Genomic DNA, 21,920 nt, shown 5'->3' on the forward strand with positions numbered 1-21,920 from the left:
TCACATCAAATTTGCAACTAAAACAGATTTAATTGGATGAGGAGGATCAAGAAGCAACGTAATCCTTGATTTTAAGTTTTTTTTTTGAAGGAATTCTTGATTTTAATTTCGAGCTCATTTTCGCTAAAAGATCAATAACAACTATTGCCTCCCTCCCCCCCCCCAAAATAAAAGTATAATGCCAATTCTGGTTGTGTAACTCTCTAATTTTTTTCAAATACAAGTTGGTTCAGTTGATAAAGACGGATCATTTTTTTATTAAAAAAAAATCACGTGTTCGAATGTCACTGTTAATATGCAAGCTGTGTTGGTAGACGATGATCCGTAAAAATTTGACCTATGATTTTAAAAGCATATCTTAATCCACGACGGTAACCAGAGTCCAACCCATCCAAACTTTTCAATTGCCAAAAAAAAAATCTCTAATCTTCCATATAAGTTGAAAAGCTTGTGTCTTCCATACAAAGTCGACCAGCTTGTGACAGGAAGAAGGCCCATGTTTCATCAGTGCAAGGAGTTCTCAATAATATTTAGATAATCAGGCAGCCCGACCCAGTTACACAGCCCACACTAGGCCCACATGCAACAATAGCTGACCATGGCATGTGCCTGAAACGATTGTGCATTTAAGGATTTTATGCACAGTAAAATTAGGACAAAAAGGTAAAAATTAAATTTCATGTCCGTTATTACCAAAAAATGCACTTAAAAAATACTACTATCAATGAATATATGTACTTTAGAAGTATTCTTTAACCATTAGAATTTGTCTCGTGAATTATGGGTAAACCTTGAATCTATCTCAAATTGTTAATCCGAATTTTCGTACTTTCATTTCTCCCTCCGTTTTTTCCTGTATCAAAGAACCAAAGTACAAAAAGTACAATCCCAGTTAACCATATATGTTAGGGTATATTTGACAAAAAAATATATGTTAGGGTATAAGACAACTAGATGTCATGCATGGGATAAACTACTAGAAGTAATACCGCATTTGCATGGAAATCCCATTATTTAGTGACTGATTTTCAGTATTTCTAGACACATTTACTGGTGGACTATGTTCACGCTGAAGAAGCCACAAAGTTTGTTTGAACATATGGTCCGTTTATATTGCAGATTATCTGAAAAATTTTCTACTATTTACATTTTTCGATTTTGCAGTATGATATATATGAAATAAAAAATATTAATTAAAAAACCTATTTAGAGTAGGAGTATAATTGAGTCGAGTTGAGTTTTTGTCAAACTTTTAAAAGCTAAGTTTAAATTTGAGCTCCACTTTATTTTACCTAACTCGAATTCGAAAGCTTAATTAAGTTTAATCAAACTCAATCGAGTTCATGTAATGTAAATTAATATTTTATATAATTCTAAAGAAGGGGTATACTCACTAAGGCTCATAGAAGATCTAGTATCACTTATTCATGCTCGAATTCGATTGGAATTACCCATTAATTAAGTAGTTCGAACGCAACTCGAATTTGAATCTCTTATTTACATTCTCTTTTTCTGTGTCATTCACCCATCTCTCCTTCACAAATTCGAACCTAAATTAAATAGTTGCTCTCGAAGCTTGTGTCTCGTGGCGCACTTGGCTTGCACCCCGAGTTTGGGGGAATAACAAAACAAAATTATTTTGATTAATCAAATTTCCAAACGGAGGTATCGTTGCCTTGTCAAATTGATCGCGTTTTGTTTTATTCTCTGGCACCTCGAGTTTGAAAATTTGTCATTTCACTTATACTGGAAGCCTTGACAATGACATCAAAGAATGTAAATGATCTATGACAGCAAAATGAATTTTATTTCTGATGGAAAAAAAAAAATCCAATCTAACTTCTTACCAAATCAACCATTTATTTCCCCCACAAAACTCAATTTGACCCCAATGGATACAACAATTTTCTTTTCTAACTCCTTTATCATTTTCGTCAAGGCATCCAATCATGGCTGGAGTGTTGATTCTGCAAAAGTTCAATGAAGTCGAATTTCCAAATGGCAAATACAAGAGCAAATCATCCACTCTTCTCACTTCGAACATTCCTTATTTGTCATCTTTTACACTTCTATAGCTTTGAAGAAAGGTCAACAAATTCTCCACATACCTATCTTGTCTACCCTCATCACAAAACATGCCCTTCATTTCCTTAATTTTGTCTCTATAAATTTTCCCCCCCTCCTCAAACATCACCAACTTTAGTGACTCGGCCACCGAGTCTCTCGTAAACGACCCGTCCGAGTCATCTCTAGGAATGGGATACCCCACCTTTTTCTCCTCCAAAACCCTCGCGTTTATCCCTTGATCGGCAAGAAAGGTCAGCAAAATAAGAGGCTTCTCAAACTGTACAGCCTCCACAACAGAACTCCAACCTGAGTGAGTCAAGAACCCGCCCACCGACTCGTGACTCAATATCTTCAGCTGAGGTGCCCAACTTGTGCAAACCACCCCACGATCCTTAGTCCGATTCTCAAACCCTTCAGGCAGCAAAATCACTTCAGTATCTTCACCTCCACGTTTCTTCCTTAAAACCCAGAAATATGGCAAGCCAGACAACTCCAAACCCAGAGAAATCTCATTGAGTTCAGCTTGACTTGGTTTCGCCTCGCTCCCGAAAGCTACATAAACAGCTGAGCCTTTTGCTTGCTTGTCGAGCCACTCTTTCATAAACCTCCATGCTTCATCTTTCTCCTCATCTCCATCATCATTATTTCCAGTAGTGGGCAATTGACCTACTGGAACTACTGGCTTTTGGTAAATTTCCTCCAAAACTTTTAACCATTTTGGTTCAAATTCGGAACAACTTCTTACAGCCAAGACATCACAATTTTCAATTGCAGCTCCCACACGCCAAGTGTCAGAAATATTCTCTTCATCGCCTTCTATGCTATCAAATATTCGAAGAATCTCAAACAACTTGAAAGCAACATTCGTCTCAAAAGGAACCCATTTTGGTTTGACAATGAAGTCTTCGGGCGTTTTTCTGCCATCTTCATCGCCCTTCAAAACTTCCGTCGGCCCCAAGAATCCCAAAAACGCTGCCGTAAAGATACTGAAATAGGCTGTATGGATATTCAGCTTAGATGCAATAGAGGGTATCCAATAAGGAGGAAAATCGTAGAGAATCCAATCAGGACAAGTTCGTTGAAGAAATTCAGTTATGGGCTGTTGGAGGGCGTCACAGGCTAGTTTGAGGTACTTGACTTTATTGTAGGGTAGATCAATTGTGGCTTCTGCATTTTCAGGGAGATTTTCAATAAGGGGTAAGGGAATTTTGACAAATTTTAGATGATGGACTAGATTTGGAGGTTGTTTTGGGAGACGATCGATGTTTCTTGGGGTGGAAACAAAGGAAACTTTGTGACCCTTTTTAGCTATGAGCTTGGAGAGCTCTAAATATGGGATTATATGGCCAAATGCTAGCCATGGAAACATTACTATGTGCACCTTTCTGTCGTCCGCCATGAATGGGAAACTTTTACTGGTTAAAGTTGATTCGGCGTTGGTGATTTTATAGCAGAATTCGCTAGCATTTAACTGTTCAAACCTTGAAAAAATCAATTGAATACAATGAACAGTGTTTGCTAAGGTGATATATGTTTCTTTTTGTTGGAGAGCCAGCCTATTTGTGGGCGAATCTAAAATACAAGCTAACAAGACTGAGGGTTTTTAAGTGGGAAAACGAGTAGCAGCCGCCAGTAGCTTTCTTCTTGGTGTGAGAAAAAAGTCAGCCGCACTTTTTGCTGGCTCGGAGGAAAAACGACGAGAGAGAAAGAGAAAAGAGGTGAGAGAGAGAAACTTCGAGTTCTTGATTGGAGGATGATTTGAAATTCGATTGAAACGAAATTTTATTCGCATCATCTTCTCGTCGGACTCTACTCATCTATTCATTCAGATTTCAAATTTTCTTTTCGTTTGATAATGCCTTTTTGAATCCACTTATTCGACAGTTGTAGTTTTTTGGGGGTGATTTTGTAGCAATTTCGTTTGGTTGATATTGGTGATATTATTGTCATCTGAATATTTCGGGTAGACATGTGTATTTCCATTATTGTGATAGTGGAGATTTTTTTGACTGGACTAGGTCCCATAATTTTTTTCAATTTGGATTTTCCACGTAAAAATCTTGTTGTCCTGTGCCATTTATTTTTCTTGCATTTTATTATTATTATTGGCATTGCTACTTGGAGATTCGATTTATTCCTATTTTAACTGGTACTTGGGAAAAAAGAAATTTGTCCTAAGCTAATTTTGATATTGTGTGCCTGCACTAATATCCCTTTCCCAATACTTTTTTATGATTGAAAGCAGAGATGTAGACATTGACCAGCATAAATGCATCAAGTCGTTTTCACAACAATCGTAGTGTTTGGATTGTAAATTATTTGAAATAATTTTGTGAAAAAAATACTATAACACTTTTTTAATATGATATACGTGATATAAAAAGGTGATTGGAAAATATGTTGATGATACAAGCAAATCAATGTGTGTAAATAAGGTGTAAATAAAGTGAAATAATTCATAATCCAAACAGTTGTGCAGCATCCGTTGCTCCACTGATTTTCTCCATAAAATTTATTATACCTTCTTACGTGTGTCTTTGGTTTTGTGGCACGATAAATTCAATCTCATTAGGTGCTCATGCATTACATTCGCCACACGATGGTATCACGATCCACAGCAAAGTTTGTTGAAATGATAGAACCATCTGTTTCTAAGTATAAATTGTACTTGAACTCGAGAAAGGGCAAATTTAGTATTTTGTATAAAAATGTCTTTGAAATTTTTTTTTTTAAAAAAAATTTAACAACAATAAATAAATAATAAATAAGTGCTAACTCAGTAGATAATTTAGCTTTTCTTTAATGCTCGAGGTAAATACTTGTGTGTTTAACGAGTAGGATGCTCCTCGAATGTATATATGGCCTGCTATTTCACCAGGCATCAGTCAACGAAGTCTTCTTTTTTTTTTTTTTTGGGTTTCAATTGAGCTCCACTGTTGGTTTTTCTTAAAGGAACGATTCATGCGGCAGATTTCTATTTGCCACTTTTTGATTGTGCAAATAATCAAATTATGGAACTGAAATATGAGGGGTTACATAAACCAAATTCTCCAATTAATGGAATGCATTTGATGACTGTATATTTAGGGTGTGTTTAGATTGCAATTTTTCAAAAAAAAATTGCTACGTTTTCGTGGATATATTTTTTATTCACCTATTTTACCTCATAAATATCAAATCGTTACAGTAATTTTCTACAAAAAATCTAGAAAAATGCAATCCAAACAAAGCCTTAGCGATTGCTACAAGCACTTGTGAGTAATATGATTAGGCAAGTCTCTTGTAAATGGCCTCAATATGAATATGATTTTTTCCAAAAAAAAAAAAAAAAAAAAAAAACTTTTGCTAAACATCTAGCAAACTTTTCCATCAAGTCGCATCATTTGATTGCCATAAACCAACTGAAACAGCTCCCACTGCTTCTATTGACAGTGCATAAAGAAACTGCCAGTAGCAATTAGAATTTGAAACATCCTAGTAATCTATCCAAGATTAGTCTGGATCTGACACTAAGAACTTTACTTTCCAACGAAAAAGACTTGTCCCTTGTTCTATTGTAGTATTCTGTGATAAGATGTTTGTCTTGTGCACAACAAATGTATACACGTTTAGGTCTGACCTTATTTATATTCACGCAGATTGATGGAGTCAGTATTCAAGGTTAGTTAATGCCTTCTTCCACTTGTCACTTTTTCTGCTAAGTGCCCACGACTCCAGAATCTAAAGAGCTTATAGAAAATTTCCCGCTTCAAATGCACTTATTTTTGTGGACACAGAAATCTGCCACAGATTTTCTGCCCTGTTCGGCACGCTTCAGCACTCCTACAGGTCCACAAAAGCCCAAAAAAACGCTGCAGTGAGCATTCTGGAGTAGGCAGTTAAGATAACGAGTACAGATATACAACAGAGGTAACCAGTAAAGAAGCAAATTCACACAGTATTCAATTGGATGTAGACCTTTTAAGAAAGACCATCATAGGCTAACTTGAGGTACATTATTTTCTTATAAGAAAGCATGAAATTTTGCCTCTGCATTTTCAAGCTGAAAATCAAGATTGAGCGAAAAAAGTTTCACAAAGCTCAAAAAAGAATCAGCCAGAGTTGGATGTGGTATAGGGAGGCAGTTACTAGCTATTTCTAGCAGTGAAACAAGGAAAAATTTATGAACCTTCTTAGGGATGTGCTTTCGGCAAGCTCTAGGAAAGGGGATCATCATATGGCCCAATGCTAGCTATGGAAACATTACTATGTGCAAGTTACCTCTGGTATGGGAGTAAAAGTTGGTGGATAAATATCTAGAGCCCCTTGCTGTGTATATTAGTCAGTAGGGAGACTGAAAAATGAAAATCAACGGTATCAAAACCAGAAGAGTCACTCCTATGAGCAATATTAGCCTTCTCCTTTTTGAGTATTGCTATGCAGGCATTCAGACCATGCAACTTAAGAATCCGGATGACCAGAAGTCGTGCTCTAATGATATGAATGAAAACATGCATGCAACTAAATTTGCAGGGGTAAATGAAATGCAATTATTTTGAGTGCATCCCCAGTACAAATATCAACGAAAAATCAAGAATAGCAAGAACATCGATAGCTTCTGTTCTGACTGCAGTTTACACTAGTGTAGGCAAACCCTACTAAAAGTCACTTCACCTTTAGCCTTCACAACTTTAGGCCATTGATTAGGTCTTGCTAACGTGCCTGTACTTTTTTACTAGGAATTTCTGATTTCACCCGGCGCAAACATTCTGAGAAATAAATGGAAGGTAATTCTTCACTTTTGGACTTTACAAAACAAATCTTCATTTTGTTGTTTAATAGATAAACCAACACATAGATAACTAAATATATGACACAACTTTCAAGTTTATTGCAAAGGGACCTTAATTTTCCACAATTAACTTTCAATATTAACATCAAATATTCGATGCTGTCTATTAATCGCCCTTGAAAAGAACCTAGCTCTGTACACTGATTTCATTTTGCGCACAATGCATCAGTACAGAATCATATACTTAGTGCGTCACTGTGAAACAACAGAAACTCATCAGGTCTGCCCTTCCTGTTATTGAGCTATCCAGTTAAGCATCTCTTGCATGCATATTTTGACACTGCAATGGGATTCTCATATGCATTCAAAGCTTCACAAGCTCAAGATCCTATGATCTACCATCGGTAGATTCTATAAGCTAGCAGTTTTAGTTTGTCTTTCCATTCAGATGGTGCAAAGCTCGGCAAACAAAAGAAACTTTTCCCATTGTACCTTCTTTCATGCAATTCGCTCGATGTATAATGAGTTAAGACAGCACTCTCAGATGAAAGCCTTCTCGAAACTGTTCTGCTGGAAGAACACGCTGACAAACTATCAAAGAAAGATTAAATGCGTTTGTTTAAAACATGAATAACTAAATCAAGAATAAAGCGAAATGCAGCAATCAGACTTAATAAGCAGAAATAAATAGTGCTGAGATAAAATGTCCGAGCAACAAAATCAAGAACACAGTATTACATAGAAAGGAATAGATTTCAACATTGGAAACTTTTCAAGATATTTTCCAGTCTAAGAAGTTTACCAAATAAAAATAGCAGACAAAGAACTATCAGTCTCATTCAGCAAGTAATGTGTACTGAAGGCAAGAGGTCATGTAGAAATTAATGTGCTCCATAAGTATTTTTCAAAAGTAGATCTCTAAAATCGGTTGCTTCTTTTCCGTGTTTCTGTATGGTAATTTTCAGAATGAAGCACTCTTATCTTTTCGAAATCCTGAGGGCCCTGCCCTTCAGTCTTTGAATAGTTCTTGGATTCTTGGAGGCATGTGCATACAAAGCTTCCACAATGTGATAATCCATTTCTCACTCTCATCAAGCCTCATTAAGAATGTATACCTAGTTAGTCACCCAAGCAAAAAGGATTGTGGAAAGCTCAATACACTGTATATCATACTATCAATTAATTGGAGGAATATAAAGCTGAAAATGGTTGTTGCCAACTAACTGAAATATACATCATTCATTCACCACACGATGGTTAATTTATACATTCATCTAGACAAATTTTACATAAACAGACGCTTATTGACAGAAAGATATAGCTTGTACCTTTTAAAATTTGCATTGAGTTGATACTTTAAAAGCAGGTCTTTGGATTCTGAAGCAAAATAAGCTCTTGTATCCCTGTTGACCTCTTTGCATAAATTACGGGACAAAAGAGGCATCCCTTCTGAGATTACCAATATAGTCTACTGTAACAATAAAAACCAACAGTCAGATGAGAGTGATAGCTTCAAATAATTCCCTAAATAATAGTTAGTTTCTAGCCCAGGCTGCTACTTTGAAGTCCTAGTCAATTCTTTACCTACTATTGATGCAATTAGATCCACTTTCAGAACTTGCAAAATTTGCATCGACTCTCAAACAAATCTTCCAAATATATGTTTTAGATTCCTCTAGATACTAGAGACGTTACGTAGATAATACCGTATTTACTTCATCAGTCACGACACATTTCCCATTAGTGCCAAACGATGATACTCAGATATATAAGATACAACGACATTCACCCTGCTTGACTCTTAAAATAATCATGTTACCCCAACTTCAGATAATCATGGTTAGCTAAATTGAGAATCTTTGTTTGCTCTTTTTCTATGATAAGTATTAAGTAGCCAAGATAATACAAATTTAGATGGTTGTGAGATTAAATGGCTCTAACACAGATCAATAAATAGTAAACTCACATTTGGCGAACCATCGCCAGAACTCAAATACCAAAGCAACTATAACTTAATCCATAATTACACAATGTAGGAATTCAGAACACGTTTGTTTGGTTACCAAAATTTGCAAATAAAATTTTCAAATTTTATTCTGTTTGTATCATAAACACAATTTTCAATTAATTTTTTATCTCGTATACATCATATTACAAAAAGTGCCACGGTGTTCTTCCAAATAATTTTTTTCCAAACAATCCCCTATCCTAGTCTGAAAAATTAGATTCTTCCTAGTCTTATCAAAGAGGAAGAACTACTACATTTTTCTTATTTCCTTCATTATCTCAGGAGGATGTATAGCTGACGACAGACCAAACAACTGAATTTTCAAAATACTATGCCGTGCAATATAAACGTCATAACTAATACAAAAATTAGCTGCAGGAATAAAGTTAGAAACGCTCTGGAAATTGTGAAGAGCATGTTGTATTGTCAGATTTCCGTAGGAGTAGATAATATTGCAATTTCCAAGTGAGAAAGCAAATCAAAAGGAAGGACAAGCAGAAAGGAAATTTTGTAACGTCATTATGGTTTCTCCAACATCATGAAGTTACCTTCTCAAACCAGACGCATAAGCTTGTAAGCTAGCATTTCTATATAAGTCATGTTTTACGGAATCTACCAAGGGAAGAAGCTTGTTTCTCATCCTAAAAAAGAGGCGTCTGAATTTGACAAGATTTCAGACAACACAGGTGGATAGAAAATTACTGCACCAAAACTGAGGGAACAACAGAGCACATGCAAAATAGTATTAGCAAGCAAAACTAAGACAACTAATAATAACTAAGAACAGAAGGCGATAAAGACATCAGGACAACAATGTTATGGTAAAACAATAAGTTTAGTTATCAAATAAACCTAATAGAAAAAGTACTTAATGTATTAATTTTCAGTATTTAATGAGGTTATCAAACAGCCCCTAGAAATGTTATAGCCCCGCAGTGAATTTAAATAAAATTACTTATATGAGAGTATACCTGTCAAGCAAAAGACAGTTACGTATGATATTTAAGATGGATTGGCCGCTTCTCACATATATAAATAATTCCACTGTTGATCAACTTAATACTATATTAAGATGAATCAATTATAATTCCACTGATATTCCACTGTTGATCACATACATAAATAATTTAAGATGGATTGTTAAACTTAAAACTAGACATAAGAATAAAGCTTCTTGAATGGAGAACTAATAATTTGAAGGAGTAATTGGCCTAATTTTAAATGAAATTAAAATTGCCAAAGGCGTGAGTTGAATTATAATTGGAATATCAGTGGAGCAATGCGAAACTCTTTAACAAAGGGAAATGAATCAAGTCTAACTTGCAAACCAGCATATTCTTGAACCGTAAGGGAAAATAATACATTTATTTCCAAAAAAAAATTTCTATATAATCTCCTATCCAAGTGATTTTTTTTTTTTTTGGAAATCCTATCCAAATGATGTATCAGGCAGAACATCAGAAACTTAAAGGCTCATGTTTCTGTTATCTTTTGTTTCTTTTTCTTTGGGTGGGAATAACTAGACACAACTTTTAGTCTTTCATGAATGGGCTGTATTCCGCATGAAATTAGTATACTATTCTATCTGTTCAATTTCTTTTTAATTTTATTTTGGCTAGAAAATGAAAAGGCAAGTAGGTTGTTCTACATTTTACAGAAAAAATCAGCATATTGCATTCTATGACATTGTTATAAGAAAATTCTCAATCAATATAAGAGTTTCTGTTAGAAAATTCGCTTACTTTCTTTTAGTCAGGTTCTTATTTTGTATGAAAATAACTAGTTTCCTTTTATTTTAGTTACTTAAAATAGTAACCAAGAAATTTCTTATTTGTATGAGTTTAGAAATTAGAAGTTATTTCTATTCTGTATAAGATTAGAAATTAGGAATTAATTCTTGTTATTATTTCGGTGTGATTAAGTAATATTTATAAATAGGCGGGGATTTACAAACTACAAAGTGATAGACAAGAGGAGCCATATAATCTTTATATGAGGTGAGAGAGACTTCTTGACAGATGAGAGAAATAGTATATAAGGGTTCAAATTGGGTTCAAATTGAAATTTTGTATAGAGTTTTCCTCTCATAATAAAAAATGAGTTTCTCTCCATAGATGTAGGCACAATAATGAAATCGAATCACATTAAATGTTGTGTGTTGTTTATTTTTCATTCTTGTGACATATTTTTCATTAAATTATTGTATTCTTGATGTTTCAATAATTGTTTGTTCCATAATTGGATCAAGTAAGATTCCTAACTTACATATTAGGAGTCTTTGGTAAATTCTTTCAAAGGTGTTTCTCCCTAACAAATGGTATTAGAGCTTTTGATCACATGTCTGAGTTATTCATTGGCAAGTGGATTCTTCTCAAAGTAAGGCCAATGAAAATTCTCTTTTTGGTGATAGACTAAAGTGCTAAGGAATTTGGTTGGTATTGGTCAAGTGTGCCAAAAATTTGACAGGAGGTCCAATTGGTGTTAAACCAAATAGTCAAGGGTTGATAGGGGTTCAAGATCCAATTTAGATGTTGAAGAATAGTGCATTCATGAGTTGAGAAAAGATGATTTTGGATGTTAAGATAGACTTGTATTTAGTATTAAAAAATTTATTCAAAATAGAACCTGTAAACTTTGATTCAATGTGAGGAGTTACTCAATAAAGAGAGTGATTAAACAAAGTGTTTGTTCCTAATAGTTTCTACTAGAATGAGTATGATAATATATATGGGCATCGTTATGACAAACTTTAAATCCTCGACCTTATACAAGAGCATTTGGTACCACTTAAACGTTAGTAAGACAACATGCCTCTCGAATCCCTTTTTTTTTTCTTTAAATCTTTTGTGCCTCTCCCATACAGTAATTTACAAGGAAAATCAGCTTTCCACAGTTAATGTTATTATGTTATTTTACTGTAATTAAAAATGTATTTGATCATCTTTAGACAGAATATTTGTCCTCTAAATCAAAGAATAATTTGAAAATCAGAGGTATATGGCGCAATTTGCAAGTAATGAGCTGCCGTCTTTGCTCTTTTGACTGAGCGAAGAAAAGAATCACTTGTATAATAACATTTTGCCCCCCTGAAAGTGGGGGTAATAACACTTTGCTCCCGTCAATGAAAACAATAGGTAGTTACCCATTCAAGAATATTTTATTTGGTATTTGTGACAAGTATTTCATTTTAAAATGTAGAAAAATGGCTGCTTAAATATGTTAACAATTCTACCCTTATGTTATTGATAAATAATGTACTCTTAAACTATTTATAAATAATGGTAATTTATAACGGACATTTATTGCAGAATAGAAGCCATATTTAGCACTAGAGGTTTTATTTGGAAGCAACACACATTTAGGGGTGTTCAAATTTGAAAAAAATTTGAAAAAGGGAAAGAACTAATCTAAAGTATAAATCAAGTATTGGATATCGGTCAAAAGGAAATTAATGAAATCGACTGACATCCAAACTTTAAAGTTTGGCAAAATAGTTTGGAAATAGACATTCAAATTCGACTACTAAATCCAAGATTAAAATTTGATAAAATAGTTTGAGAATGGATATTAAAATTCGATTATCGAATTCCTAATTACAAGTCAAATTATCAAATTTTATATGTTGATATAGATATTATGTGTATTACCTACTAATACATTTATATATCATGGATTAAACTATTGTATAAACGGTGTTATAAGTTATAACCTATGCTTCCATAGAATAAATTTGACTAAAGATAAAATTACAAGATAATGGTAGAATTGTCAACATATTTAAACAATCTATTTTTCTACATTTTCCAATGAAATACTTGCCTCAGATACCAAATAAAATGTTTTCAAATGGGTAAAGTGCCTATTGTTTTCATTGAGGGGGAGGCACGGGCGGAAGTGTTATTACCCCCACTTTTAGGGGGGCAAAGCCTCATTAACGCTTATTCTTATTACTCTACTACTTTTATCAGCTTCTCTTACTTGGTATTGGTGGACAATGGCAAATGAATTCATTATTCCTTGGCAATCGGCCGGAGCTCACAATCACATACTTCTTTCTAGGCATTGGCATGCTTTAACCCTCCATGCTAGGCTAGTATCAAGAACTCATACAAATGGATTCACCATAGAGTTATCACATTTTAATCATGTGTTTGGATTGCATTTTTCATGATTTTTCATGGAAAAATTACTGTAACGATTTGATGTATGTGAGGGAAAAAGGTAATAGGGAAATGTGATCACGAAAAACGACGTAATTTTCCGACGGAAAACCGCAATCCAAACAAGGGATTAATCTGCAATGCTTATTTTCTTTTTTAGTTTCCCCAATATATCATTTTGCTTTATCCTTTTATATCTCAAGTTCAATATCAGAAGAACATAACTTCATTATTTGGTGCATGTGGTTGGAGTGAACATAACTTCCTTTATCATATGGTAGGAGTGAAAGATCTGCATATTTTTCATATTTCAGCCTAAAATTGGACATTTGGTGAATGTAATTTCGGATAACGCACAAGAAACCCCCAACATTGTCAAAATCTACCAAATAATTCTGGTTGTTACCCATGGAACCTGCTGCCGACGTCTATAGATCATACATTGACCCAGAAAAAGTGCTCAATTCATCGTACTTAGAATCAATTACACAATATATATATATATATATATATGACAAATAGGAGATGAGATATTCTATACCATACATAACTCAACAAAAACAAAGTAAAAGACTACACAACTCTATGCCATAAAAAAAAATGTAGACTTTTGGTAGCTAAACTCGTAATTTTTCCATCACATAACCATCTCGTGCTTTCTCAAATATTTGTTCTTTTGATAGCTAAACTATTTGACCAGTAAATTTTTTTTTTTGACCAGATACACTTCGAATGCTTGTTTTGTACTATTGTATTTTCTAATAAATCAATAATGACATCAATATTAAGATTTTATGCGTTTGTACCATTTTAATCTTTAAAAACATATTCATGAAAAACTAGAATTTTGCCCGTGCCTTAACACAGTCCTTTTTTATTTATTGTGAATATATACAAATATGAATAATTTAAATATGAAAATTAACAACAATTCTACATGTCCATTCATATTAATTTTAAAAAATTAATGTATCCTAATTGTTCAATTATTTACTAATTTTTAAAAATTTGTTTACATACTTTCACTATAATATGATAGTATACATCAAATAATTGTATCCCATATTAAAAAATTGGTAGATATTCTTTTTTATAAATATTCTTTTAGATAATTTAAATTTTTATAATGACCATAAATCTAAAACTATATATTCACATTTAACTAAGTAGAAAAGATTCAGCAATCCATTTTTTTCATCAATAAATATTTAGTTTTCAACAATATTGGTAATTCTGTCGGTGTAACAATTAATTCTCTTTGTTACACTAAGTTATTTCAAAATTAAGGAAAGAGATGATGAACAATTTGAATACTAACTAGCGATATGGTGATAAAATAAAGTAATTTATAGAATATGTAAGATTTTAATAATTGTAATTTGAAACAAGCTTTGATATAGTTCTATGTACTAATTTGGTAGAAAGTAGATATCATTAAAATAATATTAGTTATTTTTTAAAAGTTATTTTATATATAATTAAGATCAGTTTAGTTATTTTTTAAATTTATTTTAAAAGTAGAAATAATTTTTAAATATATAATATAATATTTAATATAGATAAAATTCAAATAATTTATAATCTGTTAATTCTTTTCAATTAAGCATGCTACATATGAATGAGAAACACTCTAATTAAAATAGTTAATTATATATATATATATATATATATGTATGGATTAGAAACATATTCACTATGTCACTAAAGTCAAGTCCTATCCTAAGTTCTAACAAGAAAAGACAAAGATCCCTAACACTCCGCAGTCAAATCCCTATACCTCGTTATTGTCCGAAGCAGCCTTTCCACCGCGTTACCATTACTATTTAGTATTTACTTATCTATCTCTGTCCGTCCCTTGTGGTTTAGATAGAAGTTAGAGCCTCCACTATCCGCCGGCCGCCTCCGCCTTGCCCACTGCTCAAATGATGTGACAGATAACTTATCCAACGGTCAGATTTCACATGGCGGAACCTCAACCTAGCAGACCCACAGCTCCAGAAACCAACAACCAGCACCAGCACCAGCACCAGCACCAGCGGCAGCGCCACCAGAACTACAATCGCAGCGGCACCATTCGCGGCGGAGATGGAAAGGTTACGCTGGAGCCGGGCTCAGTAGTATTCCGCATGCTCTGCCACGTGAATACAGCTGGAGGGGTTATAGGAAACTCCGGCAGCCTCGTCAAACAGCTCGAAAACCAGACGGGTTGCAAAATCCGGTTCGAGGAGTCGCTGCCCAAGTGCCACGAGCGCGTGATTAACATTACTGGGGAGGCAGCTATTGATAAGAAAATCACGCTGAAATTTGAAGAATTGGGGTCCGAAGAGGAGTTGGATTATGAGGTTGAGGTTTCTGCAGCGCAGGAAGGTTTAATGAGGGTTTTCGAGAGGGTTTTGGAAGTTGAAGGGAATGGAAATGGGGTGGTTGGGTGCAGATTGCTGGCTGCTAATGGCCAAATTGGAGGGGTTATGGGCAGAGGAGGCAGTATTGTTGATGGGATTCGGAGGAATTCCGGGGCCAGGATTCGGGTCTTGAAGAGGGAGCAGATTCCAGCTTGTGCCACACCTGAGGAGGAGTTGATTCAGGTCACTTTTTGGAATATATTTGTTCTGGGTTTTTTTTTCCTTGAAATGAAGTAATTTTCTTGTTCGTCTAATTCTAGATTAATAGTCTGTTAAAAAGTTGAAGCTTTATTCTAAAGTGAGGATCAGAGACCCTTAACTATTAGGCGATACATTTAAGTAGCTAATTACTTTATTGTATGATGATGATGATGATATTTCTGCTGGAAGGCTAATGTCGGCAGTTAATTCATGTGATTTTGTTGACAAACTTCTGTATATACTTAAATAGGAGAAAAATGGAGGTGCAAGTTAGACCTGATTTTACATGAACAATATAATAAATTTGTTCCAGGTTTCTTTTGGTTGTCTATGACCCATTTTGTCCTACCTTCTTCCCCTTCCCTGCCTCAGGAATATGGGATGCTAGTGGTTTGGAATTAATTTTTATCTGTAATGAGTATTATTTACTTTTGCTTTGTAATAGAAGGTGTCGTTGCTTCATTAATTTAAGTTGAACTTTAAGAATTGTGGATAGTTAATGGTGAGTAAGGTTGGAGCTAAAAAAAAAAAAAATTGTTTGCTAATTAATGTAAGGTAGAGAACTGAGCCTGTGCACTGTTTCTTCGTTCAGCAAAAGATCCCAAAAACTGCTATACACATTAGGAACCACAGCCCCAATGCAACTGAAATGAGAATTGAGCATGGAGTGGAATCAAAACAGAAGCGGTTGTTCCACTGGTGTGCCATAGTCCCATAGCTGGGTTGTAAGTGGACTGATTTGCTTGCAGGCGCTGCCAACAATACTGTACATGTCCTACATATCATACTGAAACTCAAATGAGGCATTTGATTCGTTTGTGCGTGAACGCAAACCTAACAATGTCATATAAACAAGAGATGAAGTTAAACTCTTATTTATGTTTTTCTCTTTTGCTTTTTCTTTTTAGTTTTTGTGGATAAGTTGGAGATAAAAAAACCAAGAAATTCTTTTAGAATGAATTAGTCTTCATATGTCTTAGATTCCTTAAGGCAAAAAATCCATTTGTTATGCATCGTATAAAATGATTGTCTCTAGTTTAACTATCTTTATTAGTTACTTTATATTTAAGGATGTAATAATATCATGGCAGATAATGGGTGATGTTATGGCAGTAAAGAAAGCACTAGTTGCTGTTTCCCATTGTCTTCAAGCTTGCATAACTGGGGAAAGATCAAATTCATCTCCTCAAGGGGCATTACAAGATGCACATTCAGATATTCCTCCAAAAGATAATCATACTCCTCCATCTTTTCCTGGAAGTGATAATAATTCAGTTGGCCTTTCCTTGTCTGAGGACATTGACAAAATTATGAACCTTCATGAAGAAAATGCTGAAAGACGAGTGGTGTTTAGATTGCTTTGCTCTCATGGTTCTGCTGGGGGTATCATTGGGAAAGGTGCAATTATTGTGAAAGCATTGGAGAAAGAAACTGGTGCTTCCATCAAATTTTCATCTCCAGTAGCTGGATCAAGGGAGCGAGTTGTCACCATTTCTTCGTTTGAGGTTTGTTATGCTATACTTGAAATTCTTCCACTTTCTTATTGCTGCTTCAATACCTGTCTTGCTCCTCTTTTTGACAAAGATGTGCTTGCCGATCCATTCTCTCATTTTCTTCGTGGTTGATGTTATGAATTTTCACAGAGCCAAAATCCTTTGTACTCATCTGCCCAACTTGCCATCGCTCGGGTTTTTGCTAGATCAGTGGAGGTTGGTGTTGACCAGGGTTTCATAGCTGGTTGGGGTGAGGGCGAAACTGTAACTGCCAAAATTCTAGTTGCTCCAGATCAAATGAATTGCCTGATTGACAGTGAAGGAAGAATTGCTTCAGATATAAGTGCCGCATCCGGTGTTGAAATACAGCTATTGGGTACAAACTGTGTTCCAAATAGCGGTGCAGAAAACGATGAAGTAGTCCAGGTGTGACCATCACCGGTACTCATTTATGACTGAGTGTGTTGAACAAAAACTCATCAAATCATTGCAATCATTAGTGGTGCTGCTGTTCTTAAGATCAATATTGTCTTTGCTTGGTGTGCCGATATGCTTTTTACATCATCTGACAAGCTATCATTTAGTTTTTGCTTCTGAAGCTTTTAGTAACAAAAACTCACCAAATCACTGCAATCATTAGTGGTGCTGCTGTTCTTAAGATCAATATTGTCTTTGCTTGGTGTGCTGATATGCTTTTTACGTCATCTGACAAGCTATCATTTAGTTTTTGCTTCTGAAGCTTCTAGTAACCATTTAACCAAAATTCCATAGTAGATGATGAGTCCCATTTATAAAAGGTGTAGAAAATTGGATGACAGAAAGCGGGCTTATGCATATTAGCTATTCTGTTGAAAATGTTTGATAGACTTTCTCCATATGAGCAAATTTTACTTTTGCACTTGTCTATATTTTAGACTTGATTGAAGCTCCTGTTTGTCAAGGTGCAGAATTTGCGGAACTTCATTTGCTAGAAATGTTTAAAGAATATGTTTTTCACTTTAATTCAATTTGGAACCAGAGTAGGCATAATTGCGTCACTTTTGGTCTGCAGCGCTAACTATCAAGCCTTAGACTTCTTTATGTGTGAAGAAACTAAAATCTTGCAACTTTCAGCTACTGTTGTCACTGCAGCAAAAGAATGACAGCAATGGTGGTGACATAAGAATAAGAATTGCATTAACTTGTCAGTCTATTAGCTGTTATATACTGAAAACAAGAAGTTGCTGTTCACAGATTGCTGGTGAGTATGAAAATGTGGAGAGAGCCCTCTTTCAAATTACTGGTAGACTGAGGGACCACTTCTTTTTTAGTACTACACCTGAAGAAGCAGGCCCAAGAAATTCTTCAAACCCTTATTCTGCTGATGAATTTAATCGCCCTGGGTTTAGGCGTAAAGTTGGTGGTCCTCATAAACCTAGCTTGCAAGGCAAGCAGGTAATGCTTGTTCCATCTTTGTTTCTGCCCTCTGTTTTGTTCTTTCCTTTCATTTGTAGTAACTTTTTTTTAAATGTGTAATTTTGACACCATAGACTTGTGATATAAGTTTAAATGTTGAATGCAGTTTAAGGACATGAGAAAAACAAGAACTCTGGGGGATAGTGAATGGGGTTTGTCTGGAGGGGCACCTGGACAGCAAAGGTTAGTTTTGACCCATGAACTGATTTTTGTCTTTGTTTTTGAAGGGTCTGAACATGTTAATAAGCTAAGATTGTTCAGTAGGAAAGCAGAACTATTTATGGTTTACTCGTTAGTTCTTGATCCAAGTTTTTCTTAAGTCCTTGCATTAGGCTGTTGGCTGTTGGTTTCCTTATGCACATTCTCTTAGATATGTGGTTGACAAAGGGTCCAAACTTTGCAAAAAGCGATTTCACTAGTAGACAGAAACCTCTTCCGTAGATGATAATCAGGCTTTCACATGATGTGAAATGAAGCATATGGATTTTTTTGCATGGAATGTTTTTTTTTAATTCTCGCGTGTGGAAAAGTATGTGATTTTTCAATTTCTTCTATTTGTGTTGGATTTTGAGAGTATGAGATTATTGATTCCTTCCTTCTTCTTTGTACTTCAAATCTGTTTACAGTATCTATTCCTTTTTTTTTGTGGATAAGGGTTATATTTCTTGTGATTGTTAACTCTAGTTAATTGTACTTAAGAAGTTTGTTCCTCCTAGGTTAAACAGAATGCAATAACTTGCTGATTCCAAATTTTGTGCCATTGGTTCTTCAAAATGATAATTGATCTCTTGGTATCTTGTGGTGATACTGGTATTCTGGGTGTGAGCATACTATGAGTGTTAAGCAATTCAGTTGTATAGATATGCTTGTGGAGACATAAACTGACATAATATATTACATTGAGGGGGAGAATTTCATACACTTAAAGTTTGGAGTTAAATGTAAAATTTTCTCAAAGTTCTTGTAGGGGTAAAAGTTTTGAGCTTATAGAGAGGGTTTTTGAAAACTTTCAATTTCTGGTGTCTCCTCCCAACCTCACCCCTAGTTCCTTCCTTTGGTGGAGATAAATGGAAAGCAGTAGAGATAAAAAATAGGGAACAAACTATCTTGGAAGTCCCAAGTTGCTCTCTTTCTCTCCCTCTAGCTCCAGATTCTACTGTCCCTGTGAGCAGAAGGGTAAATGACACAGACCTGATCTTGGTTTTTGTCATCGCCAAGGACCTTCTCTCAGTTTTCCAAGACTATGATGTTCAGAGATTTGGTTGTATCTGATGTGGTTTTAACTTCATACTGCTATACAATTCTAAAATTAACCTTGCGAGGACCATAGAGAGGACAGACTATTGTGATCAAAAGAAGGTGATGATTTTGTTAGAATTTTATCTTAAAAGAAAATATTATTGTGTGAGATTAATGTAATTTCAAGGATCTTATTTATAGCTATGGAAAAACTCTTGAATGGTTTTTATCGTTCACATTCAAACAAAACTAAGAACTGCCAGAATTTACAAGTAATTGAAATTATGGTGTTGAATGTCTAATAAGCTAGAAATTATTTTTCCCAATCTTTTGCTCCATTCTGTGGGTAAACCTCAAGTCCTTCAAAGGTGTATTATTGTCATGTATGTTGAGAATCAGTTTACTTGCCTTGAGCTTTTAGACAATTTTCATGCAGTTTGGATGCGGAAGCTGTTACTTATAAGACTATTGAAGTTTTAGTTCCAGAAAAAGATTTTGGATCGGTCTATGGTGAGAATGGCAGCAATCTGGCTCGCCTCAAAGAGGTAAAAGCCCTGCTCTGATGCAGCTCACTTTGTTCCCCAGTTTATCCTCCCCTAGCAAACATAAAGAACTGAAGATCCAAAAATTGTTTAAGGAAAGAGTTAAAAGGACAGTAAGAGAATCACAAAATCATTCACTTCTTTTGCAACTGATGTCAATAAGATAAAAATGGAGAAATGCACGATCTTAGTTATTTAAATAGCTTAATCATATACCACAATGTTAATGAACTTTTATAACTTAATTGTACTAATTTGATGAATTCAAATGCCCTAATTTGAGAGTTTCGGGAAGAAAAGAGTAAAAGATAATGGAAGAGAGAACTTGATTATAGTTCTCATTTGTCTGGCAGTTTAGCAAGAAATGAGCGAAGAATTGATCTGTTTTATTTTTAAACTGTTTATGGAGAAGAATTTCATATGCCTCCACATTTGGGAATGAGAACTTTTTTGTCTAATCAATCATCTAATTCATGGAACGAATTCTGTTCTCCCATGACTACCCAAAAATATTAAAGCTCCCAATAGTATTTTGTTCTCTCCGAATCTCCCAATAGTATTTTCTATGCATGGTTTCTGTTGACATCATTCATTGCTCCATGGTGTGGATCAGATATCAGGTGCAACCATTTTACTGGAAGGTCCTTCTCCTGGACAATGTGATGGAAAGGTGATTATATCTGGCACACCTGAGCGAATTCAGATAGCACAAAGTTTACTTCAAGCATTTATGCTAGCTTGAGCATGTTCTTTTGATCAGCATTTCCAGCTGTCAAAAGTGTCAAACTATTGAGATGGTAGCTCCTCCCGGGTATCAGTCAATCCAGTTCTTCAGCCCTATATGCCACTGTATATGCTCCTTGTAGTCTTATTCAACTGAGCAGCCTCCAATTAGTCAAACATCTTTCATTGATAACTCCCAATTTGTTGAAGATGAGCCGGTACACATCAACATGCATTTTCATAAGGCCTGCAGAAATTACCAATTTTGTAACTAATACCTGTTCTTCTTTCTCTTTTATTTTATTTACACTGACAATGTAGGATGATGAATGAATAAAAACATGTACAACTTTCTACTGTACATTTGGCGTGTAATCATTTATCACTTTGGCATTTTCAGTTTTAGAGAGTAAAATGTTACAAACTGCTTTCTCAAGTCATCTATTTTTCCCAAATTATGATTTGGAGGATACAGCAGAGCTCTCTACTATGTTCTCAACTGAATATGACTCTTTTAAGTTTATCCTTAATACGCATCAGCATTAGCATTTGGAAAGTGGTGTTCGTTGGAAAAGATTTTGTCCTAAAGAAATTGTGTTGACATTATGGACCCAATTGCCTCAGAAATGAGGAAGACATTAGGGTCCGAATGAAATGAGATTCATATTATGGAGGTGATTAGTGTAACAAGATTTTGATAGGAAACCATAAAAATTGACAGACTTGTAGATTTGTTTGTCTGAATAATCTTCTATACACTGAAAGTATATACACTTTCATCATTGCATGCATGATACATAATTCGAATTTGAAATTCAAATTCAAATTTTGTAAATGTGATAAATATCTAATCATAATA

At 34.7% G+C, this 21,920-nt stretch overlaps 2 protein-coding genes across 2 annotated transcripts; one reads left to right on the forward strand and one right to left on the reverse strand.

The window, feature by feature from the left end:
- Nucleotides 1-1,870: 1,870 nt before the first annotated feature.
- LOC113778738 (UDP-glycosyltransferase 91A1-like) lies at nucleotides 1,871-3,484 on the reverse strand. Its single transcript, XM_027324229.1, has one exon. It carries the CDS (start codon nucleotides 3,464-3,466, stop codon nucleotides 2,048-2,050), a length of 1,419 nt encoding a protein of 472 aa, XP_027180030.1. The 5' UTR covers nucleotides 3,467-3,484; the 3' UTR covers nucleotides 1,871-2,047.
- An 11,351-nt stretch (nucleotides 3,485-14,835) lies between these two features.
- LOC113778027 (KH domain-containing protein HEN4-like) lies at nucleotides 14,836-21,466 on the forward strand. Its single transcript, XM_027323275.1, has 7 exons — nucleotides 14,836-15,591; nucleotides 16,701-17,114; nucleotides 17,253-17,528; nucleotides 18,336-18,536; nucleotides 18,664-18,740; nucleotides 20,233-20,341; nucleotides 20,952-21,466. Exons 1-7 carry the CDS (start codon nucleotides 14,968-14,970, stop codon nucleotides 21,078-21,080), a joined length of 1,830 nt encoding a protein of 609 aa, XP_027179076.1. The 5' UTR covers nucleotides 14,836-14,967; the 3' UTR covers nucleotides 21,081-21,466.
- Nucleotides 21,467-21,920: the final 454 nt, after the last annotated feature.

The sequence above is a fragment of the Coffea eugenioides genome, chromosome 7 (genome assembly GCF_003713205.1).
Source record: "Coffea eugenioides isolate CCC68of chromosome 7, Ceug_1.0, whole genome shotgun sequence".
NCBI classification, from domain to species: domain Eukaryota; kingdom Viridiplantae; phylum Streptophyta; class Magnoliopsida; order Gentianales; family Rubiaceae; genus Coffea; species Coffea eugenioides.

What these genes read in the sequence shown, in the direction of transcription:
- LOC113778738 (XM_027324229.1), bottom strand. Translation starts at nt 3,466, where the DNA reads ATGGCGGACGACAGAAAGGTGCACATAGTAATGTTTCCATGGCTAGCA.
- LOC113778027 (XM_027323275.1), top strand. Translation starts at nt 14,968, where the DNA reads ATGGCGGAACCTCAACCTAGCAGACCCACAGCTCCAGAAACCAACAAC. An exon ending in AAAACGATGAAGTAGTCCAG is followed by an intron (nt 17,529 to 18,335) that starts GTGTGACCATCA and finishes TGCTGTTCACAG; the next exon opens with ATTGCTGGTGAGTATGAAAA. An exon ending in ATCTGGCTCGCCTCAAAGAG is followed by an intron (nt 20,342 to 20,951) that starts GTAAAAGCCCTG and finishes GGTGTGGATCAG; the next exon opens with ATATCAGGTGCAACCATTTT.